Source organism: Mauremys mutica, chromosome 17, assembly GCF_020497125.1.
Source record: "Mauremys mutica isolate MM-2020 ecotype Southern chromosome 17, ASM2049712v1, whole genome shotgun sequence".
NCBI classification, from domain to species: domain Eukaryota; kingdom Metazoa; phylum Chordata; order Testudines; family Geoemydidae; genus Mauremys; species Mauremys mutica.
The window spans coordinates 8,512,874-8,529,586 of NC_059088.1; the positions used below are offsets into that span (position 1 = coordinate 8,512,874).

Here is a 16,713-nt window from a genome sequence, read left to right on the forward strand (position 1 = left end):
ACAGGAGCCTTCCAGGCAAAGGAGGCACTTCAGTCTGCTTGTAAAGGATTTGAAGTATATTGTAAAGGCATGAAGCCAAAACCAGAGAGAGATGATACCAGCAGTGTGACAGGTTCGGTGACAGAGACCCCTTGGAACTGTCACCTGATGTGTTGAAACTACCTCTGAGCCCGTTTTCCTTGCCAGCTTGGGACTCCAGAACCCTGCCTTGTTGAGCCAGACGGGCCAGCCTGCTGCAGCACAGGTCCTGTGAGACCCCGAGGCTTCATTCTTCCTGGCCTGACTCACCGGAAGGTTTGCAAGTAAACAGAGCCATTTACAACCAATTGTCCTGGTTGATGGGAGCCATCAAGATTCTAAACCACCATTAATGGGCCCCACTTTGCATAATTATAACAGGACTTCAGAGTTACACTTCTAGCTTTAGATACAAGAATGGTACATTCATACAAACAGGATGATCACACTCCGTAGATTATAAGCTTTGTAATGATACCTGGCCAGGGACCTTTTGCATGAAGCATATTCCAGTTACAAATGTATTTTTATAAAGCATGAGAAGTGCAGCGTCACGGGCAGCATTATAGAAAGCTGCCGGGAATCTTTCAAGCTTGGTGTTGCTCCAGGAAAGGCAGCTGGGGCTTGTAAATTGAAGTTGGGGACGGTTACAGATAATTTTGCGCTACAGGGTGTGGATTTAGAAGCAGCTGCCTTAAAAGACAGGAGCTGTGACTTGGTAGCCAGGGCGTGGAGAAAAGAGTTTTGAAGTGGAAACCGGAGAGTGAGCAGCGTAAAGTCTAGAACTGCTGTATTAACACAGGGAGTTGCCCAGAGACCGTTAATTGCAGCAGAGAAAGGCAGTCCTGCCATCCCCCTGACATGCAAAAAAATCAAAATCAAAACCAACAGCCACTGGGGGAATAAATTCAGGGTTTGCAAGAACAGGTACCGCCCCCCCACTTTCCTCCCAGAGCCAGGATAACAACCAGGGGTGAGGGTTCCTCACTGTCTTAACCCAGAGAGCCCCAGTCTTTGCTCAGCGCTTGCTGCTGTTCGACTGTCCTGTAAAATGGCTTTGCAGGGTTAATCAGTTGCCCGCCCCCTCGCACTTTTGTTTTTCTGAATTTTGAACGGGATGCACTTGGGATTCCTGTGTGAAAAGTTATTGGGTTTTTTGGACAAACATGCCTGAGATCTGCTGTATTCCACTGACACGTTAAAAGCAAAAGATCCACAGGCAGCCAGGGAGACGAATGTTTTTCTGCCTTTCTGACCAATCCTAAGGTAAAGGAAGCACAGAGCGAGGCGGCTGCGTTGCAGGGATTGTACTGGGTGACTTTACCAGCCGGGTGCGCTGCCTTAGGCAAAAAGCATCAGGATCGAGGCCGTGATGTTGTAGAAACAGCAGCTGATGAACACGGCGCTCGGAGTGAGGGAATGGGGGGGGTTGAGATCACAAAACCACGTTGCCGGTGTTTTCCCATATTTCCAAAACCGCAGTGGTGGTAAATCATTGAAACCGCCATTAAAAACAGGCTTAGAATACAAACCTGGGGGTGCAGGGTCACCTCCTCTGTTATGCTATTGACAACTCCAGAAATGTGCCTATCGAATTCTTCGGAGGACTTGGGGCCTTCAAAGCGCAGTGGCAAAATAACCTCAGGAGAACACGGCTCGATCGCGTTCATCACCAGGTATTTTTGACAGGTTTCACGCTCCATGTCCCGCCCTCCGTCCCCGTTTCCGTTGGTGTCAAGGTTTGGCGCCGTCGGCCATTTTGAAAAAATAATTGATAATTGTTTGTGTTTGAAGAGGGGGGATGTTGGGTGCTTGTGCTGTGATACATTTGGTTGCTTGTTTAGAGAAAAAAGGTTGAAAGATCAGAGTGTGTTTCCGCGAGGACAGTTTGAAGCAGCAGCAAAACCAGCGTCTGGGAGCCCGTGGATCGGAGAGGAGACGATTGCTTCTTCCCCCACGTTTTAACAAGTGGCAGTGAAAGGTAGATTACGGCTGGTAAAGCAATAACCACTTTACAAGACGAGCCAATCTGAAGACACGTTCCTCCATTGAGCACTTCTGCATTTGTTTCAATAAAAAGGGATCCTGCGGTAACATCCCAGGGTGAAAACCACCGAGAACCTGTTTAGAAGAACACCGAGGAGTCCTCGTGACCGACGGCTCAGGCACCTCGGGACCGGCGCTACCCAGAGGTCTAATGACCCTACTTGGGCAGGAGCCAGGGGGGCTGGAATCTGGGTAGAAGAGGGGGGGCCATGAGGTCCCACTCCCCCAATGGCTGTGCCCCTCTTCTCCCCGACACCCTGCCCCTGACCGGGCCAGAAGCCAGAGCTGCTGTGGGGAGTCCCAGCCCCCCCACCTGCCCTGGCCGATGCACCTGAGGGGTGGGGACATGGGCTGGGGGCTGCTTTCATCGGGTGGCCCCGGTTCGCCTGGCATGGGAAGGGGTCATGTGCTCTGCACCAGCCGTGGTGTTACAGACCTCGCTCGCCCCCCTTCGTCGTCTCTTTCCCGAGCGGGACAGTCCCAGATCAGTCTCCTCAGGCGGAAGCTGGTCCAGCTCCTTCGCCTCGTGTGGTGCCCGTCCCGGCCCCTTTTCCGATTCGAATTGATCGTTCTGGAGCTGGGGGCCCAGAACTGCCCGCGGTGCTCACGGGGTGGGGGGCATTAGGAGCGTGTCTGTCTGATTATCGCTCCCTCTCCTGCCCGTCTCTGCGGCCTGGTCGTCCTTCGGGTGCTGCTGCGGGGCAGCGAATGTGTCCAGAGAAGTGTCCTTGGTCCCGACCCGACTCACATACCGCGGCCGGGACGGGGGAGAGACGAGCTGGGTCTGGCTGCTCTAACTCCTGGGAATGCCCCAGTCAGATGGAAACCGAACCAGCCGGAGCCTTTCCTGGCACAGGGCTGATTCTGGGAAAGCGCGGGGGGGGGGGGGAGTCTTTCCAAGCTGGTGAGCCCGGCTGACCCTCCCTGGGGAATGAAATTCCTGATGAAACAGGAACCCCCCGTCCTTGGCCTCCTGGGATCCCAGCGCTCCCCCCACCCCGAGCCCCCACCCCTGGGGCTCGGTGCCCCCTGCTGAGCCCCCACCCTGCTCCCTGCAGCACAGCGCCCCCTAGCACCGCACTGGGCCAGCAGCGACCCTGAGGGGTGGGGGTGGGGGCTGGGACCCAGGGGGGTTTCGCCTCCCCCTGCAGTGTGGGGCCCGGGGCACTCGCCGGTTGAACGAGGGGATTTGCTGTCCCTGGAGTCTGTCGCCGGCGCTGTGGGGCTGGCAGGGACTCGGCCCGACGTCGGGGCTGGTACAGGGGCTGGGCGAGGGGCTGCGCTGCGCAGGGGGTCCGACGGGATCCCGGGGTCCCTGCAGGTGTCCCCGTCCCTGAGTCTGCAGCAGTTAAACCGGCCCCAGCCCCTCCTGCTCTTTCCGTTTCCATCGGACTTGTCCTGTTTCCAAAGCAGCTGCGGGGAAAGCCCGGCTCTGAGCCGCACCGACGGCTGGACAGACGGGCGCGTGGCTGGGCACCCTCCCCCCGGGCAGGCAGGGCCCCGGCTGCCCCCTGCCCCCCGGGGGTCGGCTCCACAGGGGCAGCTGTGCCGGGTCTGGTGCCAGCCGTGGGCAGAGGGCACCGGGGGCCGTAACCCGGGCATGCGGCGAAGGGAGCGGCTGCTAACGTGGGGGCTGGGTTGAACCGGGCTGGGGGAGCTGGCGGGGTCACCCCGGGTTGGCACTGGTGGAGGGGGTGGAGAGCAGGGTCCTACCCGGCTGCCTAACACCTCCCCGCTGTGCTGCAGGGGTGGGGGCAGCGCTGGGATCCCAGGACCCCAAGGATGGGGGGTTCCTGTTTCATTCCCCGAGGAGGAAGGATTTGCACTTTGGAGGGGGGGAGATGGGGAAACTGAGGCAAGGGGGGTCCGAGGCAGCAGCTGCATCTGAGGTTGGACACATCCCCCCACTCCCAGCGCACTGGGGCTCAGCTCTGCCCCCTAAGCAGGGAGGCAGCAGGAGGCTTTGCAGTGAGGCTTTCCCCAGGGTGCACTCTGGCCGCTGTGCTGTGTGTCATGGCCCCCGTACTGCCAACAGCTGCCTCTGCGCCTGGAAACCCAGCATGGCAAACCTGGGGTTAAACACCCTCAGGATGGAGACGCAGCCCGGCAGGATCGCCCCCCCCCAGCTGGGCGGCTGCAGGCTCAGCCGGGGCCCCCAGTTCGGAGAGACTCTCCCCCCCCCCGGGTTTCCCGGAATCAGCCCCGCGCTGGGAAAGGCTCCGGTCGCTTTCGGTTTCCATCTGAGTCTGGCACGTTCAGGAACTGGAGCTGCCAGACCCGACTCGTCCCGCCCCGGGATGTCATGTGGGTCGGCAACTGCAGTGCAGGGCCGGGCGCCCAGTGCTGCGGGGGGGTCACTACCCCCTGCTCTAACTCACCAAGCACCGCCCCCCTCCCCCAGCCAGGGAGAGAACCCAGGAGTCCTGGCTCCCAGCCCCCCTGCTCTAACCCACCAGCCCCCACTCCTCTCCCAGAGCCGGGGAAAGAACCCAGGAGTCCTGGCTCCCAGCCCCCCTGCTCTAACCCACCAGCCCCCACTCCCCTCCCAGAGCTGGGGAAAGAACCCAGGAGTCCTGCTCCCAGGTCCCGCCCCGGCTGGAGGAGGAGCAGAGTGTCAGGCAGCGGCTGAGCTGGGCTCTGGGGTCCTGGGACTTCTCCTCTCACTTTCCAGAGTGGGGCTGGTGACGGAGCAGGAAAGACGCTGCCCCCCCCCACCCCGCGCTGAATTCAGCCAGCTTCAGCGCTGAGCGACCAGCCCCTGGTAAGAGACCCCCCCTGTGGGACATATCTGCCTTGCTGGCCCTGGGAAACGAACCCAGGCATCCTGGCTCCCAACCCCCCCTGCTCTAACCACCAGCCCCCACTCCCCTCCCAGAGCTGGGGATAGAACCCAGGAGTCCTGGCTCCTAGCCCCCCCTGCTCTAACCACCAGCCCCCACTCCCCTCCCAGAGCTGGGGATAGAACCCAGGCATCCTGGCTCCCAACCCCCCTGCTCTAACCACCAGCCCCCACTCCCCTCCCAGAGCTGGGGATAGAACCCAGGCATCCTGGCTCCCAACCCCCCTGCTCTAACCACCAGCCCCCACTCCTTTCCCGGAGCCGGGGAGAGAACCCAGGAGTCCTGGCTCCCAGCCCCCCCTGCTCTAACCACCAGGCCCCACTCCCCTCCCAGAGCCTGGGTGAGAACCCAGGAGTCCTGGCTCCCAGCCCCCCCCTGCTCTAACCACCAGCCCCCACTCCTTTCCCGGAGCCGGGGAGAGAACCCAGGAGTCCTGGCTCCCAGCCCCCCCTGCTCTAATCACCAGCCCCCACTCCCCTCCCAGAGCCTGGGAGAGAACCCAGGCATCCTGGCTCCCAGCCCCCCCTGCTCTAACCACCAGCCCCCACTCCCCTCCCAGAGCCTGGGAGAGAACCCAGGAGTCCTGGCTCCCAGCCCCCCCTGCTCTAACCACCAGCCCCCACTCCCCTCCCAGAGCCTGGGAGAGAACCCAGGAGTCCTGGCTCCCAGCCCCCCTGCTCTAACCACCAGGCCCCACTCCCCTCCCAGAGCCGGGGAGAGAACCCAGGAGTCCTGGCTCCCAGCCCCCACTCCCCTCCCTGAGCTGTGGCTAGGGTCTGTCAGGGCACAGAGCTCTCACCCGCTCATTAGGGAGTCCCCAGGGAGGTCCTGGCAGGCCAGTGGAAGCAGCAGGCCTGGCTGGCACACATGGGGTAGGGGGGCCATGGGGAAATGGAGAGGGAACCCAGCCCCCCTCCCCGGCTGTGTGAAACCCAAGCGGATCAGGGCCCTGCTGGGGGGTTGTCATGTCCCTGCTGCTGGGGCAGCGTGTGGTTTGCCTGCTCCACTCCAGTGCTCTGGGATCGCTCTGGCCTCGCCCCCAGGCTCCGGGATCCCCCCAGCCATAGGGGCGAAGCACAGGGACTGTGGAGGGGGCTTTCTGCCCACGAAAGCTTAAGCCCGAATACATCTGTTAAGTCTTTAACTCCTTGTCGTTTCTGTGGCTACAGACTAGCACGGCTCCCCCCCCCGATGCTGAAGGACTGGGTGTTCCTGCTGAAATGATCAGCAGTGATGGGGGGGGGGGGGCTAGCACCAGTGAGAATCCAGCCCTGCCCTGCCAGCCTTTGTGGCTGCAAAGAAAACTTCCAAATGTGACCTCTTCCAGACAGGCTTTTCTGCCTGTGTGTGCAGAGAGCCTGAGCCCAAAGCCCTGTGAGTGGCATGCACTGCCTTGTTTCTAGTGTTGCCATGTTAACTCTGAAACCTAATGATGACACAGTGACCTATTTCACTGCTCATTCCACCTATGGGTAGACCCAGGCATAGTGCCTGAGGTTGGAGCCATTTGTTGCTGGGTGGGGGGGGCGGGGATTTGGGAGACATGGTCCCTTTGCGTGCGCCTCTGGGGCAGAGCACCTTGGACACCAGCTGTTGACGCCCTCCTGTCCTTTGTGCAGGGCTCTGTGCCGCTCCCTCTCTTCAGCCCGTGGCCATGGAGGGGCCCGTGTGCCTGGTGGGGAACGGCGCCGACGGGCAGCTGGAGGTGACGGAGGAGGCGCTGGGGATCCTGCGCGGCGTGGCCCAGCCCGTGGTGGTGGTGGCCATCGTGGGGCTGTACCGCACCGGCAAGTCGTATCTCATGAACTCCTTGGCCGGGAAGCAGAGAGGTGAGAGGTTCCCCAGCCCCCTTCCCGTGGGCGCCGGGCTGGAGCCGGGAGCGAGGGGGCAGGTGCGGCCGGGCGCTGGGTCTCTACCCGTCTCCTCTCTCCCCAGGGTTCTCGCTGGGCTCCACGGTGCAGTCGCACACCAAGGGCATCTGGATGTGGTGCCTGCCCCACCCGCGCCGGGCCGGCCACACCCTGGTGCTGCTGGACACCGAGGGGCTGGGCGACGTGGAGAAGGTGAGGGGGGGGCTGGGGGAAGGGGCCGATTCTGAGACCCCCAAGGCCAGAGGGACCCTGTGACCGTCTAGCCTGGCCCCAGGTTGGGTCTAAGGGGTGGGCGGCTGGGTCCCGGCCTGGGGCGCGGTGCTCAAGGGGGTGCCGTGCCGGGACCTCCCACCCACTGCCTGCCGAGGGGCTGGGGCAGCCAGGCAGGGGGGCAGGTGGAGCAGCCAGGTGTCTCCTCCCAAGTGGGGGTGCCCCTCCTCCCCTGCTCCACTGCCCCCCTGGGGGCGGAGCCGCCCGCCCAAGACCTGGAGCCTGGCGGGGGCAGGTGCTGATGTGGGGGTGTCCCCCTCCCCCCACCTGTGTATCCAGTCTCGGCTGAGCTGAGGGGGGACTCCGGGGGGTTGCCAACTGCGGGAAATTATTCGTATGGACAGTACAGAAAAACGTGACGGACGACCCCATCGTTTTACGGAAACGTTCTTACGTAACATAAAGAGCCAGGGGGGCCCCGCTGTGACTTACCGGTGGGGAGCCTGTGGGAGGCTGCTGGGCCTGGCCCCCCAACTCCCCCAGCCGCGGGGAGCCCGTCGGGGGGGTGATGTCCGCCCGCCTGCCTGCCCATCCGCCCGCCCGCCCAAAGTTGCTGCTGAGCCGACGCTGGTGACGCCGAAGGAGCTCACAGCCGGCGGGGGAGAAGAGCAGCCCCCCCGCCAGCCAGCAGCAGGTCGGGGGGATCCCCCCCTGCGTGGGGGTGGCCGGCCCCAGCAGCGGGCGTGGGGGTGGCTGGCCCCAGAACCGGGCGTGGGGATGGCCGGGCCCAGCAGTGGGCGTGGGGGTGGCCGGGCCCAGCAGTGGGCGTGGGGGTGGCCGGCCCCAGAACTGGACGTGGGGGTGGCCGGGCCCCAGAACCAGGCGTGGGGGTGGCCGGCCCCAGAACCGGGCGTGGGGGTGGCCGGCCCCAGAACCGGGCGTGGGGGTGGCCGGCCCCAGCAGTGGACGTGGGGGTGGCCGGCCCTAGCAGTGGACGTGGGGGTGGCCGGCCCCAGCAGTGGGCGTGGGGGTGGCCGGCCCCAGAAGCGGGCGTGGGGGTGGCCGGCCCCAGAAGCGGGCGTGGGGGTGGCCGGCCCCAGAACCGGGCGTGGGGGTGGCCGGCCCCAGAACCGGGCGTGGGGGTGGCCGGCCCCAGCAGTGGACGTGGGGGTGGCCGGGCCCAGCAGTGGGCGTGGGGGTGGCCGGCCCCAGAAGCGGGCGTGGGGGTGGCTGGCCCCAGAACCGGGCGTGGGGGTGGCCGGCCCCAGAAGCGGGCGTGGGGGTGGCCGGCCCCAGAACCGGGCGTGGGGGTGGCCGGCCCCAGAACCGGGCGTGGGGGTGGCCGGGCCCAGACTGGGCACACGTCCAGCGTGTCGCCTTCCGGCCAGGCCAGAGGGGAGGTCCCCTCCCTGCTCCCACTGGAGACCCCCGTTGGGGATCAGGCCGGCGCTAGCAGGGGCGGCTGGTGCGCTCGGCCCCGGAGCAGCCCCCGCTCGCCCTGTGCTGGGCACCGGCTCGTGCTTCAGCTCCTACCCCCCCTCCCCGCAGGGCGACACCAAGAACGACGTGTGGATCTTCGCGCTGGCCGTGCTGCTCAGCAGCACCCTGGTCTACAACAGCAAAGGGACCATCGACCAGTTCGCCATGGAGCAGCTGCAGTATCCTCGCCGGGGGGTGGCCATGGGGGACGTGGGGCTGGGGTGCTGGGGGGTGGCCCCTGGGGGATGGGGGGATGGGGGTGCTGGGGAATGGTCCCTGGGGGACGTGGGGCTGGGGGGTGACCCCTGGGGGATGTGGATTAGAGGCTCCTGGGGGGTGGCCCCTGGGGGACGTGGGGCTGGGGGTGCTGGGGGGTGGCCCCTGGGGGATGTGGGGCTGGGGGTGCTGGGGGGTGGCCCCTGGGGGATGTGGGGCTGGGGGTGCTGAGGGGTGGCCCCTGGGGGACGTGGGGCTGGGGTGCTGGGGGGTGGCCCCTGGGGGACGTCGGGCTGGGGGTGCTGGGGGGTGGCCCCTGGGGGACGTGGGGCTGGGGTGCTGGGGGGTGGCCCCTGGGGGATGTGGGGCTGGGGGTGCTGGGGGGTGGCCCCTGGGGGACGTGGGGCTGGGGGTGCTGGGGGGTGGCCCCTGGGGGACGTGGGGCTGGGGGTGCTGAGGGGTGGCCCCTGGGGGACGTGGGGCTGGGGGTGCTGGGGGTGGCCCCTGGGGGACGTGGGGCTGGGGGTGCTGGGGGGTGGCCCCTGGGGGATGTGGGGCCAGGGCTCCTGGGGAATGGTCCCTGGGGGGGCCTAGCGCTGGGGCTCCTGGGGGGTGGCCCGTGGGGATTTGGGGCTGGGCTCCCCCCATTCAGTCCCACGCCGGCTGGTAGCCCCCAGGCCTGGCCCCAGTTTGAGGCCTCAGCCCCCAGCCCAGCTTCGTGGCGGAGCTGACGGAGCACATCAAGGTGAAGGCGCAGGGAGGGGACGACGCGGAGGAGGACACCGAGTTCGTCCGCTTCTTCCCCAGCTTCGTCTGGGCCGTGCGGGATTTCACGCTGGAGCTGAGGATCGAGGGGCAGCTGGTGGCGGAGGATCAGTATCTGGAGCACGCGCTGGCCCTGAGGAAAGGTGAGCTGGGGTCAGCTGTGTGCAGGAGGGGCCCATCCCCCCGGTATCCTGCCTCCTCCCCGCCCCCGAGATCGGGCCCATGGGCCCATCTACCCCGGCGTCCCGCCCCTGCCACTGAGGCCCAGGCCCAGTCGTGGCCCAGGAGCCCAGGGCTGCACAAACAGAGCAAAGATACAGGCCCTGCCCCCATGAGCCGACGGTGCAAGAGACACGGGTGGAGACAGACAGACAGACGGGGTGGGGGGGGCACCAGGGGACACGACAGGGCAACGTGATCAGAACGGCCCTTCTCGGCCCTCGCAGCTGGGAACGTTCCTTGGCCAGGTCCAAACGAAACCCGCACCCAAGAGCGAGGAGCGTTATTCCTAGGACCCCTGACCCCTGACCCTGACCCCTAACCCCAATCCTAACCCCAACCCTAACCCCTAACCCCTAGCCCTGACCCCTAACCCCTAACCCCAATCCTAATCCTAACCCATAACCTAACCCCTAACCCCTAACCCTAATCCTAACCCCTAACCCCTAACCCCAATCCTAACCCCAACCCTAACCCTAAGAGGCATAACCCGTCCAAACCCTAACCCCAGGGAAGGGAGCCCCATTCATAGGAACCCTAATTCTAAGTCTAAGTGGCATAACCCATAGGAACCCTAAACCTACTCAAACTGACCGACCCATAGGTACCCTAGCCCCAGAGCGGGGAGCCCGACCCAATAGGATCCCGAATCCTAGCTGCAAGTGGCCCTACCCACAGAAACCCTACGGAGGGGAGATCCACCCACAGAACACTGACCCTACGGAGGGGAGATGCACCCACAGGAGCACTGACCCTACGGAGGGGAGATGCACCCACAGGAGCACTGACCCTACGGAGGGGAGATGCACCCACAGGAGCACTGACCCTACGGAGGGGAGATGCACCCACAGGAGCACTGACCCTACGGAGGGGATTTGCACCCACAGGAGCACTGACCCTACGGAGGGGATTTGCACCCACAGGAGCACTGACCCTACGGAGGGGAGATGCACCCACAGGAGCACTGACCCTACGGAGGGGATTTGCACCCACAGGAGCACTGACCCTACGGAGGGGATTTGCACCCACAGGAGCACTAACCCTACGGAGGGGAGATGCACCCACAGGAGCACTGACCCTACGGAGGGGATTTGCACCCACAGGAGCACTGACCCTAATTCTAAAGAGCCCACCCATAGGAACTTGACCCCTAGGGTGGGGATCTGTCCCCATAGGACCCCTAACCCAAAGGCGGGGAACCCTTTTCATACGAAACCCTAAACCTAATTCTATGGGCCTTACCCATAGGAACCCTCACGCTAACCCCAAGTGGCCGACCCACATGAACAAGAACCCAAGGGCAGGAAACCCTCTTCGTAGGAACCTTAATCCTAACTCAGTGGCCTACCCACAGGAAGCCTCATCCCAACTCGACAGATCCTACCCATGCGAACCCAAACCCTAACGCTACGTTGCCTACGTCTGAGCTCTGCCACGACTGCTGGATAACGTGCAGGTCTCGCGTCTCCAGGGCGCCGGGCACCCCCGAGCTCTGAGCGGCGGTTGGGAGAGGTGTGTGGTCACAGCCGACCGTTTGGGTTTGGGTTTGCGGAAACCTGCAGATTAAGGTGCCATTTCGCAGGGTCTGGTTGGGTGTGTTGACTTGTTCTGCTGGGGGTAAATTAAATAATAAAAAAATCCAAAAAAATTGGATTTTTTTTCTTTTGGTTTTAAATAACATTTGGTTCCAAAATGCCCATTTGACTTTATTCCACGTCCCAACTCCTGACGTGTTTACAAACGGCCGGGATGAAAACACCATGTTTCCTTTGGCCCCAAAGTAGGGTTTTTTCAGCTTTTCAATTTGCCAAAACTTCTCATTTTCCACCTGACCTCAGCCAAATTTTCCCCTGACGTTTGGAAGCTGCCAATGACCCAAAACTCCATTATTAGCCCAGTGCTGGGTGTAGCCTCCTGCTTCTCCTTGGTTCTCCAGGCAACAGCAAGAAGGTGATGGACTACAACCTGCCGCGGCAGTGCATCCGCAATTTCTTCCCCACCCGCAAGTGCTTCGTGTTTGTCCAGCCGGCGTCGCGGCAGGAGATGGGCCAGCTGGATTCGCTGCCCACCAGCGCCCTGGACCCGCAGTTCCTGGAGCAGACCCGCCGGTTCTGCGACTACGTCTTCCAGTGCTCCAACGTCAAGACGGTCAAAGGAGGGATTCCGGTCAACGGGCGAAGTATGTCAGCCCCGCGGCTGCTCGGGGGAGATGCAGGCCGATGGCTCTGCCGGCCGATCTGCCCTCTGTGGCCGAGAGAAACCCAGCCCCGAGGAGGGGGGAATTTCCCCTGCATGCGGGGGCTATTTTCAGAGAGCATTTAGCAGGTGCTGGAGAATCGAACCGTCTGTGACTCTGGGAGATCCCCTGGGTCCTTGGTCTCTCTCCCTTTCCCCCTGTCTGGCGCCAGCACGCCGGGGTGAAAGCAGAACCCTCCCAAGCGGGAGCTGTTAGCCCTGGAGCCAGGGAGAGGAGGGTCCCCTAGCAGGCTGTGACCGCTCGGATCCCCTGGGGATGGGCGTGGGAGGGCACCGGTAACACACTCTGCCGTGGGTTGCACCTGGCCTTGTGCAGAGATGGAAACTGGGGGCTCTCCTGCATTCAGGGATCCTTGAGCCACTCGGCTTCAGATTCGGCCAGATGCCGACGCTCCCCTGCCTTGGCAAGCTGCCGGTTAAACGGCCCCGGCCCGGTCCCAGCTCTGCAGAGAGGCCACGCGGAGCCCTGCTGACTGCTGAGACGGTGCTGGCATCATCCGCTGGCACCTCTCGCCCCGGGCTGACCTACCGTGGAGATGAGCTCGTCCCGGGCCCGGCTACGGAGCCCTGGCTCTGCTCAGAGGACGCTCGCTCTGAGCCTCTGACAGTTCGAATCCCAGACGAGCCCCGTTGGACCGGGGTCTGCAGAGCTAAAAGCAGGAGCTCTGTGTCTGCGACCGGAATAACCCCTATCCCCTGAGGGTCGGCGCAAAGGAGAAACTGGGACACGCTCCCCAGCGGAGTCCCCGGGGTGCCAGGTGCTGTACAAATGTACAGTCCCCTCCCCCCAGCTCTTAACCCTCCCCCTTCCCTCGCCCAGGGTTCGGCGCCTTAGTGCAGAGCTACGTGGGCACCATCCGCAGCGGGCAGGTGCCCTGCCTGGACAACGCGGTGACCGCCATGGCCGCCATCGAGAACGAGGCGGCCCTCAGGGAGGCGCTGGCTCACTACGCGGCCGGGATGGGGGGGCTGCGGCTGCCGGCGGAGCTGGGCGAGCTCTCGGCGGCGCACGGGACGTGCGAGGGGGACGCTCTGCGGCTCTTCATGCAGCGCTCCTTCAAGGACGAGGAGCAGGGCTTCCAGAAGCAGCTGGTGGTAGGTGGGGGCGTCCCGGGCCGGGCCCAGCAGCAAGGAGAGCGTTGCTGGGGTGGATCTGCACTGCGGGGAGCCCCCTGGGCACCAGTGGTGGGTCAGGGCCCCTTTGTGCCAGGCGCTGTACGGAAACTCGACCGAAACCTGGTTCCTGCTCCGGGGACCGACCAATCCCCCGGTGACCTGATTGGTCAATGAATCTGTGACCCTCCTAACCCCCGATTGGCCAGTGGATCATTAGCCTCTGTTTCCCCGAGTGGCCAGTGACCTTTTGACCCGCTGATCCCCCGAGTGGCCAGTGACCCTTTGACCCGCTGATCCCCCGAGTGGCCAGTGACCCTTTGACCCGCTGATCCCCCGAGTGGCCAGTGAGCCTTCGGCTCTCCCGTTCCCCGCGTGGCCGGTTACCCACAGTCGGGCGCAGGCGTCAGCCAGGGGAGGCAGGAGGGCAGCGCAATCCAGCCCCAGCCGTTGCTCTGCGACGGGGTTTCTCCCTTTCCGTGCCCAGGCCGGGATCACGGAGCGATACGCAAACGTCCTAGCAGAAAACGAGGCCGTTTCGGAGCAGACCTGCCGCGTCCTGCTGGAGGAGCTCTCGGCCGCCATGCAGCAGAAACTCAGCGCCGGGATTTACTCCCAGCCCGGCGGGTACCAGGCCTACGACAGGGACCAGAACCAGGTGGTGGAGAATTACCGGGCCAGGCCCAAGAAAGGGGTCAAGGTGAGTGTCTGAAATTAGCCCCCCCGGCTCGGCCTGGCAGCTCCAGGAGCCAGCGCAGCTCCGGGAGGAGGAGCCGGATTCCGCTCCGGCTCGTCCCTCGCCCGCAGGGCTGGTGCCTAAACCCCAGCGGCCGAGTCAGGCTTCCCCGCTTGGCTGAGGACAAAGCAGAGGGGCCACGGCAGGGAAAGGCCGTGGGGTAACCGGGGTCTGACCGTGACCTGCAGAGTCACTGTGGCCCCTGGCGATGCCCCAGCTGGACCCTGATCCCATGTAGGGAGTTTGTGGAGCTGGAAAAGTCCCACAAAGGCCCTCGGTCATGGAGCTGCTTTTCCGAGCAGGATGGTGCTGTGGGCGAATCCCCCCCAGGATCCCGTCCTGCTCTGCCTGGGCCCAGTCCGGATCTTTCCATTGACTGGGCTTCAGATCAGGCCCTGTATGAACAGCAACGGGGCCCTGGGTGAAATGACGCCACATGCATCATAGGTTCATCGATTCTCAGCCCACGAGGGACCCTGTGATCAGCGGGTCCGACCTCCTGCACAGCACAGGGCGTAGGACGACCCCGAAGTGATTCCTGTTTGAACGAGAGCAGATCTCACAGAGAAACACCCCACGTTCCCCAGCGGGTGACAGCGTCGGCCTTGCGGGCAGGCAGCTCCTCTCGACCCGGTCGCTTGCTTTCTCCCCCGGGCTCTGGTGCAATGTCGGGAAGCCCCCACCAAAGTGAAGATTTTCCTCCCCCGAGAGGATGAGGCTGCAGAGAGGCAGGATCAGCCCCTGTGCTGCAGCTCTGATCCCATCTCCCCACCCCTGACTCCGGCCCCTGCGATCCTCCGGCTTCACGGGGGGAACATTTTGCCCCGAGGTGGAATAAAGTCCCCCTGGGAGGCACACGCCCCTGAGAAAGGAGGGGGCTCATTAGCATATTGATGGGGTTTATAACCCAGCGCTTGGCCATCTCTGGTCCCAGGCGGAGGAGGCTCTGGAGCAGTTCCTGGCCAGTAAGAAGGCCGAGGCGGAGGCCGTGCTGAAGGCCGACAACCTGCTGACTGAGGCGGAGAAGCACGTGGCCGGTGAGACCCCACAAACAAGCCCCTGTCCCCTTTGCTTTGCAGCAGAACCAGTTTCCGTCGCTGCAGCGTGTCTGTGCAGCGCCTGGCACCCTGGGGCCCTGGGCCGGGACTGGGGCTCGTGGGTGCTATGGCCATGCAGGCTGCAAATAATCCCAGGGTCACACGCTGCAGAGCGTCTGTCGGCCAAACTCATTGCACCCGCCAGGAGCTCCCTGCATCCCCCCCCTGCAGCAAACTCCCTGGGTGCACCCTGCCCCTCCTCCCATGCAGGTGCTCTGAATGCCCCCCACTCCCCCTTTCCCCAGGGCTCTGTGGGGCCCCATCCAAACTGCCCTTCGAGCCGTGTTTAGGTGGGTCCCATGCTGAGATGCTGGTGTCGGGCTGGCTCCCTAGTTATCCGCCCCTGTCTCATGCCAACCGAGTCGGGGGTGCGGGTTTGCGTGGTGCCCGGAGGCTGCTCCAGGCGGTTGGGGGAGGGGTTGTGCCTCTATTTCCCCCTTTCTTTCCCCCCCCAAAGAGGAGAAGCAGAAGGCTGAGATGCTGGAGCAGCAGCGGAAGGCAGCAGAGGAGAAGCAGCTGCAGACGGAGCAGCTGCTGAAGGACCAGGAGCGCAGCCACCAGGAGAACGTGAAGCAGCTGGAGGCCAAGGTGGCGGAGGAGCTGGCCAGTGCCCGGCAGGAGGCGGAGCGGGCGCTGCAGAGCAAGCTGAAGGAGCAGGAGGCCATGATGCAGAAGGGCTTCGCGGAGAAAGCCAGGCTGATGGAGGACGAGATCTCGGGCCTCCGGCGGGAGATCAGCTCCGCCAGCAAGACCGACTTTCTGCCAAACCTTTTCAGCGCCATCGGGGAGGGGCTGAAAGCCGTCGCCAGCGTGGCCGATTTTCTAACATCCAGGCGCCAGTGGGGGAAGGGGACGAGTAACCCGAGTAAAACCCAGAGACAAAAGTAGCCGGGCCCCTGTGGGGTCCCCCTCCCGGCGGCAAGTCCCAGAAACGCTGCTTCTCTGCACAATCGAAAGCTTCTGCTGACTAATTCCTGTGACCTGCCACATCCCACAGCTACTAACACAGGGACCGGAGCTGTCTGCAAAAGGAAATCACAGGGCGCCTGGGTTCTGTCCCCAGCTCTGGGAGGGGAGCAGGGTCTAGTGGTCAGAGCGGGTGGGCTGGGAGCCAGGACGCCTGGGTTCTGTCCCCATCTCCTGCAGTGTAAGTCTGTGAACCTTTGTGCCAATCATATCACTGTTCCGTGCCTCAGTTTCCCCTCTGTGAAATGGGGACCTTCCCTCGGGGTGTGGAGGACGAAGGTTGTTTGTCTGTTAGTTGCTGAGTGGCTGGTGCTCTCTACACGCACAGTGTTAACACGGGATCTCCAGCGACCAGCTCCGAGTTCCCTGCATGCCCCTACGGCCGTGTAAATGCAGCCCCACTCCCAGGGCTCCCCCCACCGGTGCTGTAACGGGGCTGCCGGGTGTCTAGGGCGAGGCAGCTGTGGGGATGTCTCCTTTCCCCGGCTCAGCATGCTGAGAGCTGGGTCATTATCCCCCCGTCTGTAATGGGCGGGGGCGGCAGGTGGCTACAAGCTCCGGCACCTGTATCTCCCTGCGCCGGGAGACTCTGCGCCCTGCAGCCCGGGTAGGAATTAAAGAGGTTTGCATGAGCTGGAGCAGCCTGTCCCAGTGTCTGTATTAGCGACAGCTCCTGAGTCGATCGCGGTCAATCTCCCTCCACCTGCAAATCTCAGAAAACACAGAGCCGGAGGGGCTATTTCTCTCCTCTGTGGAACCACGCAGCTGTCCCATGAGGCTTTGCAGCATTAGCTCCCCCTTGCACACTGACAGATATTGATATGGAGAAGATCCTACAATCAGAGGCTAAATGGAAGGAGCAATGAAGCCCCTTCATGGAG

The 16,713-nt window shown here is 63.5% G+C and overlaps 1 protein-coding gene across 2 annotated transcripts in view; it reads left to right on the forward strand.

Moving 5' to 3' along the window:
* LOC123351456 (guanylate-binding protein 1-like) overlaps positions 1–16,470 on the forward strand; it is a 58,776-nt gene extending 42,306 nt beyond the window's left edge. Inside the window, exons 1-10 of one of the 2 annotated variants that reach the window (XM_044990814.1) lie at positions 4,605–4,825; positions 6,524–6,733; positions 6,840–6,967; positions 8,534–8,643; positions 9,395–9,588; positions 11,601–11,843; positions 12,741–13,015; positions 13,521–13,733; positions 14,704–14,806; positions 15,324–16,470. In XM_044990814.1, the coding sequence (XP_044846749.1) occupies positions 6,559–6,733; positions 6,840–6,967; positions 8,534–8,643; positions 9,395–9,588; positions 11,601–11,843; positions 12,741–13,015; positions 13,521–13,733; positions 14,704–14,806; positions 15,324–15,754 (1,872 nt within the window). In that variant the 5' untranslated portion in view covers positions 4,605–4,825; positions 6,524–6,558 and the 3' untranslated portion in view covers positions 15,755–16,470. Of the gene's footprint in view, positions 1–4,604; positions 4,826–6,523; positions 6,734–6,839; positions 6,968–8,533; positions 8,644–9,394; positions 9,589–11,600; positions 11,844–12,740; positions 13,016–13,520; positions 13,734–14,703; positions 14,807–15,323 lie in introns of those variants that run through there. The other variant, XM_044990815.1, reaches the window with a different exon arrangement.
* Positions 16,471–16,713: the final 243 nt, after the last annotated feature.